Source organism: Folsomia candida, unplaced genomic scaffold (genome assembly GCF_002217175.1).
Source record: "Folsomia candida strain VU population unplaced genomic scaffold, ASM221717v1 Fcan01_Sc008, whole genome shotgun sequence".
NCBI classification, from domain to species: domain Eukaryota; kingdom Metazoa; phylum Arthropoda; class Collembola; order Entomobryomorpha; family Isotomidae; genus Folsomia; species Folsomia candida.
This window is the reverse complement of record NW_019091200.1, coordinates 250,846-261,925: the sequence shown is the minus strand read 5'-3', so window position 1 is coordinate 261,925 and position 11,080 is coordinate 250,846. Positions and strand designations below refer to the sequence as shown.

The window sequence follows — 11,080 nt, the reverse complement described above, 5'->3', positions numbered from 1 at the left end:
GAGGCGTTGTTTCTTTCATTCATTAAAAAATATCATGTACGGTTGATTTGCTTTATTATGTTGCTCCAATTTCATTACAAAACTAGTCCCATTATTTATTTTCTGTTCCTAACTTTGCAATAACACCATGTTTAAATCGTAACGATTGTAATCCCTTTTCCCCTATGGAACGATTGACACCTCCAAACTTGTCGTAAAATTGAATAGCTTTCTCATTCCAGTCCAACACTTCGAGTGAAAATCCATTATAGCCATCTTTTTCTACAAACTGATAGAAAAATGCATAATGAAAAATTATGATTTTTATATAATTACACATTTTCTACTAAAGTAGAATTTTATTAGGCTCACCCGAGCTATGGCTTGAAACAACATGCCTCCCACTCGTCTTGCCCGATATTTCGGTGTGACATAGATATCCTCTAGATGCACCCGTTTCCCAAGGAATGGATGGAATGATATGAATAGCAGACTGAACCCAATTATTTCCACTTCTCCAGTTTCCTCGTCGTCCAATTCGGCGACAAAGGAATAAAAGACCGGGTGTAGCTTATAAAACCCGTCCCTCTGCAAATCTATATGAAATCAAAATTCAACTTTAGTTTCTAATTTATCACATTTGCTTAGATCATGCTTCTGTTCAAACCTTTCACAGTTAGCTTGGGACCGTCCTCCATTTTTTCAAAATCAGCCAGCTCCTGGATCATCTCTTTAATTCTGGTACAGTCCTTTGGTTCTGCAGGGCGTAGTCGAACACTCTTGTCCTCATTTACCACCTCTAGCAATTTCTTAACGGCGGCGTTGTCCAAGTCGTAGTTAAGCCAGCCTTCCTCCTTGGTCAGATTTATGGCACCGTGTTTGGTAAAGAAATTCAATCCAGATTCGTTAGATTTAATTACTTCGAGGGAAATGCGAAGATACTTCTTTTCCTGTGCTGTCTGAGAGAATAGGAAATCATTGCAATGACCCTGAATTTATATGTATAACCGAAACATTATAATAGCTCACCTTGGCCAAACTGCACAACATTTTAGACCCAATCCCTTGTCGCTGATACTTCTGTGATACGATAAAAGTGTTGAGATGCATGGCCTCTCCTTCCCAGGTCGAGTATTTGACATGATAAAGTGCTACCCCAACGATTTGGGGGGATTTGGCGTCCGGAGATTCTTTGATTTCGGCGACAACGCCGAGAAATACCGGTGGGCCGTACTTATCAGCGAAACCTAGTCGGTCCAAATCTGCATATATAATTTAATTAATTATCCGTCACATGAGAAAATATTTTGTGGAATGCCAAATCAAACCTTTTGGAGTTAAAGTGAGGTTGTCATCACTTTCGCCCTTATGATTTCCCAATTCTCGTATCAACTTGGTGATAGCTGCACAATCTGGACTTTTAATGTCACGGATTTTTAACGTGTCCATTTCGATTTCCCGTTTCGAGTTTGAAAATTCAAGAGATTCTAAAGAGAATGAAATAATTCGCTTGGAGCCAAATTTTCGTTCACCCGAGATGTCCTTCAAGCATATGAAGAACTTCTCACGATAAATAATTTATTTACGAAAAAGTTCATGAGCTTGCTAATTTAAAATATAAACAAGCAAACAAATGAATGAATTGGTTCGGTTAGCTTTTAGCTAGCCATGCAGGCGGCTGATGATGGTGCCGGAAATGAGATCATCGACCAGCGGGCTACAAGTGAAAACAAAATCAGGGTGGTTATTTATTTATCTTCACTAATTTAATTCTGACAGGTTGTATTAATTGTTCATAATTTAGTTTTTAATTTGGTCTTTAAATCGTCGTTAAGTCATGTCTCATCAAACCGGAATTCGAGGTATTTTCCCTATAGATTGTGTAAATTTTAGGTTAATTTGTATTTCATACTTGATCGTTTTAATTTCGTGACATAATAATGAATAATAATGACATAATAATGAATTTGCAGCAAATGAAGCACTCCGCAGTTTTTTCGGGAAATGTCGAGATGGAGGAATTCGCCTGGTTAAAGTTGGGATCATCGATGGTTAGTTAGTAGAATTAGATAGAAATTATAAATTCATTGTTGTTCATTTTGCATTTAAAAAATTTTAAAACGAGTTGTATAATTTTTTCCAGAGGAATTGGCCCTTGAAGAATATTCCGAAGCTAAACATTCAAGTTGGGAGAAAGATTATGAAGCTCTGATCAAACCTGTTTTGAAGGAGGGTCAACCCTGTTACATTTTGTTTAGGTGGTTTTTAATTATTAATAATTTGACTATTTGTAAATGGAACTAATTATTGTTTCTATTTACATATATAGACTAGACAGCAAGGATAATACCGGGTACAATTGGTTACTCTTCACCTGGTCCCCAGAACTTAGTCCTGTTCGTCAAAAAATGCTGTATGCATCGACTAAAGCAACTTTAAAGATGGAATTTGGTGCGGCTCAAATTAAAGAAGAAGTTTTCGTTACATCAATGGTACGCAGTAATAGTATTAAAGCTATATAAATCTTGACATTTTCAAGTCGGAAAATTCTGTTAATGTTTGTGGATATCATCACAGGACGAAGCGGGATGGGAAGGGTACTTGAAGATTAAAAGAAATAAAGATGCCCCTGTCCCATTAACTATGGCAGAAGAGGAATTGGCCGAGCTGAAAAAGACGGAAACTAAAACGGACATTAGCGTCGACAGTCGCCACCAGACCTTGACTGGAGTCATGTTTCCACTTACGGAAAAAGCGTACTCTGCCCTTGGACGGTTTAAGAACAAGGAAGTTAATTATGTACAGCTCAAAATTGGTGAGCATTCTTAGTATGTATGTTTAATATCTGGCTATATTGATTGATGACTTATTTTTTAAATATCACTATCAGAATTGGACCAGGAAGTTATAGAATTAGCAAGCACTGCGGACACGGATGTCAACACATTAAGAAAAAGAGTCCCGGAATCAAGTGCAAGATATCATTTGTTTTGGTTTCCACACACGCACGAGGGCGACTATCTCGAGAGTTCCAGTAAGCGTTTAACCCTCCTGTTGAAATTATCCGCAAAGTGGAATTACTTGATAAATAATTAATTGTTTATAAACTGCAGTATTCATCTACTCGATGCCCGGCTATAACTGTAGCATTAAAGAACGTATGCTCTATTCGAGTTGTAAAGGTCCGTTACTTTCTGCGATGGAGGCACAGCTAAAATTGGCTATGGACAAGAGGGTACCTGAACAAAATTGCTTTGTAAATCGTTAACTGTTTAACTACTTAATATTTTTCTATCCAGCTTGAAATCGATTCCGGAAGTGAACTAACTGAATCCTTCCTTCAAGAAGAACTTCATCCTACTAAAAGTTTGAACAGGCCAAAATTTGCGAAACCAAAAGGACCTCAGAATCGGGGTGGGAAACGTATCACCAAACTTACTGTGGGTGCTGGGGACGGAGAGGATGTGGATGATTGATGTCCAATCCAATTAGTTATAGACGTACTGATATCACAATAATGTAACGTAGTACATAAGTCATACCAAAGAACGGATTGATCATGATCAGACAAACCGACGCAAATAAGGAAGAATGCTGTGTTAAATGCCATTAAAGGGGCTAATTAATTAATTACTATTAAAAAAAAACATGCAAAAAATTTGCTCATCAATGTTAAATTGTTGTTCAATCTGGCAATAATACTTCTTAGGAACCGATTTTAAACTGATTTCAACATTTTTAAGTCCTCCTCTTGGATATAAAATATTTAGAATTAAGATAAGTGTCGAATGATAATTTATTTGTACTTTTGGGTGTATGAATTAAGTTAAATAAATTAGGACTTGAACTATTCCAGTACATCTTGAATTATATTTACTTCATCAACAAAAAATCATTTTATTGCAAACAGAATAAAGTTCACTGACTAGGATCTAACTATTTGCAATACAACACACCATTTACTAACTAACTTTAACTTAATTCATGTAACTTTCACATGACTTTCCTGCATAGATTGCATTCTACTTTCCACTTTCTCAGATGTTGTAGATTGCTGTACATTATTTGGACTTTTCTCTAAAGATTTGTCATCTTTCTCTTTGTCGTCGTCGTCTTCTTCATCATCTTCTACTTCTTTTTTCGCATTCATCGAAGCCACAAACAATTCATGCATTTTTTCTATGCTGGGGACATCATCCGATGCCTCCCTCATTTGGCGTATTCGTTCCTTTTCATTCTCAAGTTTTTTGTTAAGTCTTAAATAATACTCCATATTAGCACTTTCCATGTCCATGCCGAGTAATTTGATACTTGCGAGCGTGAATGTTCCAGCCGTGAGTCCGAGCAAGCTTCCTGGACACAAGAAGAGGTCAGACGTTAATGCGTTTATTTATTTAATCTATTTAATCATATTTAGCTTTCGAGGATTATTTAATTACCGAAAAGAGTCCCAGCTAAAGTGGCTTTAGGACCGTCTCTAAATTTGTACAGAAACCCAGCCATTCCAGCCCCAACGACTTGATCCATTATTCCATGTTTTCCACGATAACTGGAAATTAATGTGGATCCCGTCCTGAAAGAAGAACATAATTATACTTTCCATCAAAATCAACCTTTTCCAATCAAACTGATAGCAACTAACATGTAGACAAAAGTGAAAGCAGACATTCTCCACCCAATTCTCCATGCTCCTGCCCCCATTCCGATGGTGACCTGGTCTTGTAGCGCTTTCTGTCATGGATGAATGAATTAATGACATCAAAATCATGCAAATTAATCCGATTGTCAATTACCTTGGCTTGCAAAGGGGTTTCAAACTGCGTGACCGTGTTCCTTCTAAAAAAGTCCATGTAAGCAATCCTTGACCTCCCAATGCCACCCATGATTCCGCCAACAAATAGAGCAATAAGGGTGGCATCCTTTATCCGATGTATTTCAGGCGTGATATTACCACATTCGCTGAAAAGTATATCAATTGGTAATACTATTTACTACTATAAGTATTGATTAATTTAAATACTTACTCTCTTGTAAAGATAAGTCGTACCCGTTCCCAGCCGGTCATTTCGTCGCGATGTTTTTTAGCACGGAGAAAGAGTAAGTTATCTTTGTCCACCAAGATGATATCAGGGTCCTTCACGGGGTCGAAGACAGTTTTAAACATGTTATTCCCCATAGTTGAAATTGAGTACTGTCCGTAATAAGATCTCAAAAACTGGAGTTTTGTATAAAAAAAAGTTTTAAAGTGCAATCTCGTGACGAGATTCTCGTCGTTTGTTTAAAAGTACGGTGTGTTTCTCTTATCACAATCTTATCATTAATGCATTTAATTTATTACTATTCGAAACTTAGTATCTACTAAACCAATTCACAATTCGAGTTTCAAATTATACAAAAATTATTTAATATTTACATGACGAAATTGAAACATGTGGATTTGCTTTGCCACAGACCCGACCGGTTTCCATTCCCACTGCAACAAGAATCTCAAGTTTCATGACAAGTACGTTCCACTTCCATGCAATTTGACGCCCTCGATCTTATCGATCGTCAGGGGGTCGCCAAAGTCTTTAAAATTCCCATAATAAAGATGCCTTGGTTTAAAATTATGTATGCGTTCGAAGATTTCGGATTAGATATTTAATATATTGAGATAAAAACGCTATTCTATTAAAATATATTATTATCGCACACTTGAAGAATCACAAGCCCGTCACCACACTCTGAAAATACTAATAATAACATATATTTAGCACTACGGACTTTCGTGGCATTATTCCGGGAGTGAAGGTGGGACTGGTGGGAGAAGAAATAGAAACAAGGCCGATTATTGTGGTGTGATCTTATACACAATGGTGAGATCTTATCTTCTTGACGTTGGGGGATGGCTCTTAGTTTTCAGAAAGCCGTAAAATAAACGATGATCCCAACAATGGCCAAGACAAGTAGAACTGAAAAACACAGCAGCGTCACTGAACAGCAGACTCTCGTACACTTCTTTCTCCTCCGGATAAAATCATCATTCTACAAAATATGCGCTTATCATTAAAAATCACCGTCTTTATTATAGTGCTTTAACTCATAGTTATGTAGCTTCACCAGCAGAAGATGCCCCCCAATCGCAGTGATTTTCAAGTTTGGTCCCATCTCATTCCCGAAAGCAATGCAGAAATGGTCATGGGTCACTTTTTCTTTCATCGGCTCTTCAGAATTTGGCCTCAGCACGAGACCTGCACTGTTGGATTTCTGTCCTAACCCTGCACTGCCTATCGATGCTACTGATAAGCGGCCAATCTTGGCTAATTGTGGTTCATCCGTATTTAGCAGCGTTGCTCTCCTCAAATTATCTCCTAGTCGAACAGTGTCAACGTACGATGCCCTTTTCTTTCCTTGACCCCCATCACCAGCCGCGATGGACCTTCTCCCCCCTTGGTAACCCGCTTTCAACCTGGTCGTCTCGTCGATAAGGAGCCGTCTCTCGTTTATCTGTCCCATCGCCGTTATTTTTACCCTGTCCTTCCTAAACCGATACAACTTAAAGTCAGGAGCACGTTGAAACAAGGACAGAATGGAGGACTTGTTTTGGTCAGTGATGAAATATTCTTCAATCCCGTTCGCAGAGTACATGATACATTCCCGATCAACAAAAGCTATCACTTTTACGCAAAAGTCATACAGTTAAATTGCAGCAACTGATGGCCGGCAAAAATCCGTGAAAAGATACTAGATATTTAACGTAAAATAAACTGTCAATATTGCATAGAATTGACAGTCATATTCATGCAATTTAGCCTCAAGAATATTGCGTAGAAATAACCGTCAAATTAATGCAATTTATAGCGTAGAATATTGCGCAAAAGAAACGAATAATTTGATGCAAAACTTGCAGTTAAACTCCATGCAATTACTGCAGTCAAATAACACGAATTATTAATTTTTATCAAAATCATTTATTTCATAACAAAAATTATATTGTTACATTATACAAGGGAATGCAAATGTTTTCATCTATTTTATCCGACGGGAGTAACCAACATTTCTTATCAATATCATTAATACCTATTATGGTTACGCTATTTGATAATTTGCTAACTTTAATTATTCCTAAAATTTTACTTTCACACGGACAAGTGAACAAGTTGTCCGAGTGTTTGAATTTTCTACAATTTATATGTTTTTTATCTTTACTTATACTACTTATAACAACTACTTTCCCATCCTTTAATATAAAACAATGATCCTTTCCGTTCGATTTTATAATACAGTGTCTATTTAAATTCACAGGGGACTGGTACTTATGATTTTCTCTCTCAGCAGTGCGATTCACAGTTTGCTCAAAAGGTATATAGTGAGCTCGTAGCGAGCGCTTTATTACTTGCATATTATTTTCGAAATCGAAAGCACTAAAAGAATCTAACGGGCCATGCTTTAAAGCGTCATCACTAATATGTATAAGAGAATGCATATTATATGATAAGAACTCTTCTTCATATAAATTGGGAACATTTTTAACAAACTTCAATAAAAGCTGTCGTGCATAATCGTTCCAATTATTTGCTTGCGCCTTGGTAGTTATAAGAATCGTGACTGCTACGCAAAGATTTAAAAAATGTGTATACTTTTTCGGCGACAATAATCCTTTTAAAGCGACGGGTCGTGTATAAAGAAGAAAAGTTCTAAACTCTGTCGCTTTCCACATATCTAACTCTTTTACTGACCTCGGCTTACGACAAAATTCTTTAGGGCAACTATGCGAAAATAATACTAATTTACTTGATAAAGTTGAAATATCACGAGAAGATAATTTAAATGGCAATGGACCTTTTACCCAACTTCTTAATAGTTTTATAACCACACCTAAGCAAATGAGGTGCATGTAGTCAAGAGGAACCGAAGAAATCATCAAAATTTTAAGCTCCGTAAACGGGGAAATGCCTACATGGTGGTGTTTATCTTTTTGAACATAAAAATCTTGATCTGTCCTAAGTGGACTATCGAATGTTCTGAAAATTACACGTCCCTTCCAGAAACCTGGATCTATACATTTCTCGCATCCATTGTATGCATTATGACTTTTACATTGCTTTAAAAAACTCCTGGCTGGCGCATCAGCTATTATTTTTGAAACCTTACAAAATATTTTCAAATTATTGTAACTAATCCCAACTCGCAAACTTTTTAACTCTGCTATCAAATCCATCAAGTATTCGTCAATACTTTCTGGTTTTGTCTTGCCATAAAATAAACCCACGACAAATACGCCGTACGTACTTTGCTCACACTTTGCTTGAATTGGCCAAAACTGGTTACTGTTACTCTTAGAAATGGGCAATCCATCAAAACTAAATATAAGGTTTAATTTAATTTCGCTACCAGAAGCAAGAATACAATTGGAATCTATTTGCCGTTTTATATTTTGAATAACATCAAAGTGTGCATATTGACCCTGACCGATAGTTTTCATAGAGTATTTAATTGAGTTTTTAAGCAATTTCCTACTATCCAATGGAAGAAATCTAAATTCTTGATAAAAGTTAAATATGCGTAGAAGATCGTTTAAAGCTACTCCCGTTATGTTATGTCGAAGCGACCAGTCCCTCAAGTCCCGTGTTAAATCTAAAATATTCCTATTATTTTCTACTACACCATTGTCGCTTAGTGAATCGGAAACTAATGGCTCGTCACTATTATAGATAACATTACTGCTTGTATCATTATTGCTAATATTACTACCTGAATCGCTATCCTCAACGACAGAATCACATATATCTAAATTTACAAGATTATTACTAATAGCAGGTATGTTTTTTGTACGAGTGAGATTCTCTCTAACCCGTTTTGCAATTATTCGCCTAATGTTTCTCGGTGATTTTCCATCTCGATCCATGATTATGATGCAATTCCCGAGGGAGCGTCGTCGTTGCACCTACTTTTTGAAGAACGAAACCAATTCATTGCTGCAGTTTGAATTATATCATCGGTGGGAATACGGCCGCTGGGATTTTTGGGATCGGGAACGGACTCAACTGTAAAGACGTTTCGCACGGTTTCTGAAATTTGCAATCCAATTAAACATTAAATAGAGACCAACAATTAGAAAATTTTCTTCATTTTAGAATATATTTTAGCACCTTTTACGACTTCCAGTAGTTTTAGGTTTTTCATCGATGTCTTGTTTCCTTTACCCGTAAAATTAATTCGCCTGCCAAATTCATTCGTAAATAATTTTTTCAAGATTTTTCTAGTGCTCGCCTCGATCTGTGTCGCAGTTGAAAATGCCAAATATTCAACCTAGTATCAAATATAAGAAAAAAACATTAAAGTTTAATTATGCATGTAAAATATCTCGATTAAATCGTACCAGTAATTCGCGATTTGAATCCACCTCGAGCCAAGATTCAAACTCCGCCAGTGCTACCTCGTTGTCGAGGGGTAATTTTGGAATGGCACTGAAATTGGGAGCCTTCCTACCATCCGGCCTTTGTTTCACATTAATCAGTAAAGCCTTAATGTCTTTAATGTCTTCAGCCTGCTTTTCCAACAAAGTTAGCACACTTTGCGTTGTCCCTGCAACGTGATTACAAAGCGTTAACATAATACATCAATTTTAATAAAATTATTTTGCTTGTACTAACTTGAAATCAACAGCCGTAAATCATTTAACTCCTGCGAATTTACAACAACAAAAGAGGTGTCTCCAGTTTCAACTTGATTTCCTACTTGTAGATTGCTTTGCTCTTCAGTTTCGGGAATTATTTCAGGAATGCTCAATGGTTGGTCTAAAAAGCATCACCATAATGATTAGTATAAAATATTTGTGGCAGTATTATAAGCCTACCCAGCTCCAAATTATCCAGAAGTGAGCCAGACGGAGGACTGTTTTTGTTCGCGTCGCTATCCTCCTCATCGGATGAAGACGTTACATCCCCTCGTGTGCTGCTGGGCTGAATATCGGGAATTATCTTCTTGCTCCTTAATCTGCTTTCTGGTTCTGTTTCACTTTCCAAGTTGGAAGTGTCCTCGGCTACTTGAAGTTTTTTTGTCGCAACTTCATAATCATCTAAAATAATGATATTTGTTAGTAAATGTAAAATAATTGGAATGACTTCTCACAATTTGAATTAAATAGCTATTTACCGTAATTCCCAATAATCCTGGCGTAGCTAACTCTTCCCCACTTGACATCAGGAATAGCAGTGCCCTTTTTTATCAAATTTCTAATACTTGGCCCAGAGTTTGGTGGCCAGAGACAAACTTTCTCTGCGGGGATAACCCAGTGACTTGGAACAAGCTCCACAGGCACTGAATTGTATTTATCAGGGGGGAATTCAATTATGTAATATTTTTTTGGCGACATTGAGACAACAGATAAATTAACAGGGAATTAAATTAACAGGGAATTTACGAGACTGCGAGGGTGGGAGAGAAAAGGAAATACCACGCTTCTCTTAGATTCAAACTCTCGCGCGTTGCCTGTCTCTTCGCACCCACCATTCATTGCGTATAAATTGCATGATTTTAACGCCTCATGTAATGTGGGTATTGAAGAGATATTGGTGCGGTATTTTTACGCAATATCTCAGCACGTTTGGGTGCAATAATTTTTCAACCATAGGTTACAGTTTTTTAATGCAAATTTAGCGTGTCTCACAGTGCACACCAAACTTAGCACAAAATTTATGCAATAATCACGCCTTTTTTTGTTTGTTAAAAATTTTCACCATGGATGCGTTACTTTGACGCAAAAGTAATAATTTTTGTTGATCGGGTTCCGACTTGAGGGTAGCAGTGGGACCTTTTTTGGACAACTCGGCCAAAAATATGATCAGAAAACGAACCTGGTTTACAAGTTGGATAATGAGCCGTAATTGTCTGCAATTAAATATCTGTTAGTTAACTATGAAAATAGTTTCTTAATCTTATATCTTCTTGTAAATTGTTCTTGCCCCGTTTAACCCGAGAAATTTAACTTCCCCGACGAAATTGACGAGCAGCGTGCCATTATTTTCCCCGTCGCCCTTGTCTCTGAGAGTATAGCGACGCCCTGGGGTATTTTTGTCAGGAGAGTCAAGAAGTTCAAAGAGCCCAACGCCATTCTCAT

General features: G+C 37.0%; 4 protein-coding genes across 5 annotated transcripts; 1 reads left to right on the top strand and 3 right to left on the bottom strand.

Annotated features, from left to right (window-relative positions):
* Nucleotides 1-18: 18 nt before the first annotated feature.
* On the bottom strand, nt 19-1,641 carry LOC110852848. The gene is made up of 5 exons (XM_022100972.2): nt 1,308-1,641; nt 1,009-1,241; nt 647-938; nt 352-575; nt 19-268 (listed from the first exon to the last, which is right to left on the bottom strand). The coding sequence occupies exons 1-5, from the start codon at nt 1,426-1,428 to the stop codon at nt 92-94; spliced, it is 1,047 nt and encodes a 348-aa protein (XP_021956664.1). The 5' UTR covers nt 1,429-1,641; the 3' UTR covers nt 19-91.
* A 33-nt stretch (nt 1,642-1,674) lies between these two features.
* LOC110853304 (twinfilin) lies at nt 1,675-3,837 on the top strand. Its single transcript, XM_022101555.2, has 8 exons — nt 1,675-1,841; nt 1,953-2,030; nt 2,123-2,237; nt 2,309-2,471; nt 2,557-2,794; nt 2,870-3,013; nt 3,093-3,214; nt 3,279-3,837. Exons 1-8 carry the CDS (start codon nt 1,817-1,819, stop codon nt 3,453-3,455), a joined length of 1,062 nt encoding a protein of 353 aa, XP_021957247.1. The 5' UTR covers nt 1,675-1,816; the 3' UTR covers nt 3,456-3,837.
* LOC110853305 (RPII140-upstream gene protein) lies at nt 3,830-5,427 on the bottom strand. Its single transcript, XM_022101556.2, has 5 exons — nt 5,004-5,427; nt 4,773-4,938; nt 4,622-4,710; nt 4,419-4,552; nt 3,830-4,332 (listed from the first exon to the last, which is right to left on the bottom strand). Exons 1-5 carry the CDS (start codon nt 5,153-5,155, stop codon nt 3,962-3,964), a joined length of 912 nt encoding a protein of 303 aa, XP_021957248.1. The 5' UTR covers nt 5,156-5,427; the 3' UTR covers nt 3,830-3,961.
* On the bottom strand, nt 5,283-10,730 carry LOC118436376. 2 transcript variants are annotated; one of them, XM_035854349.1, is made up of 7 exons: nt 10,117-10,730; nt 9,818-10,039; nt 9,615-9,758; nt 9,341-9,546; nt 9,111-9,270; nt 6,079-9,029; nt 5,283-6,003 (listed from the first exon to the last, which is right to left on the bottom strand). In XM_035854349.1, exons 1-6 carry the CDS (start codon nt 10,334-10,336, stop codon nt 8,869-8,871), a joined length of 1,113 nt encoding a protein of 370 aa, XP_035710242.1. In that variant the 5' UTR covers nt 10,337-10,730; the 3' UTR covers nt 5,283-6,003; nt 6,079-8,868. The 2 variants fall into 2 exon arrangements, with proteins under 2 accessions (XP_035710242.1, XP_035710241.1); XM_035854348.1 differs by lacking the exons at nt 9,111-9,270; nt 9,341-9,546; nt 9,615-9,758; nt 9,818-10,039; nt 10,117-10,730 and having other exon boundaries at nt 6,079-8,471.
* Between the last annotated feature and the right edge of the window lie 350 nt (nt 10,731-11,080).

Bases quoted from the DNA above. Each gene is read 5' to 3' on its own strand.
- LOC110852848 (XM_022100972.2), bottom strand. From the start codon at position 1,428: ATGGACACGTTAAAAATCCGTGACATTAAAAGTCCAGATTGTGCAGCT. The intron at 1,242-1,307 runs GTTTGATTTGGC...TTATATATGCAG, and splicing joins CCTCACTTTAACTCCAAAAG to ATTTGGACCGACTAGGTTTC. The intron at 939-1,008 runs GTGAGCTATTAT...CTATTCTCTCAG, and splicing joins TGTTGTGCAGTTTGGCCAAG to ACAGCACAGGAAAAGAAGTA.
- LOC110853304 (XM_022101555.2), top strand. From the start codon at position 1,817: ATGTCTCATCAAACCGGAATTCGAG. The intron at 1,842-1,952 runs GTATTTTCCCTA...ATGAATTTGCAG, and splicing joins TCATCAAACCGGAATTCGAG to CAAATGAAGCACTCCGCAGT. The intron at 2,238-2,308 runs GTGGTTTTTAAT...TTACATATATAG, and splicing joins CCCTGTTACATTTTGTTTAG to ACTAGACAGCAAGGATAATA.
- LOC110853305 (XM_022101556.2), bottom strand. From the start codon at position 5,155: ATGGGGAATAACATGTTTAAAACTGTCTTCGACCCCGTGAAGGACCCT. The intron at 4,939-5,003 runs GTAAGTATTTAA...TATACTTTTCAG, and splicing joins CGACTTATCTTTACAAGAGA to CGAATGTGGTAATATCACGC. The intron at 4,333-4,418 runs GTAATTAAATAA...TCTTGTGTCCAG, and splicing joins TTTAGCTGGGACTCTTTTCG to GAAGCTTGCTCGGACTCACG.
- LOC118436376 (XM_035854348.1), bottom strand. From the start codon at position 8,443: ATGAAAACTATCGGTCAGGGTCAATATGCACACTTTGATGTTATTCAA.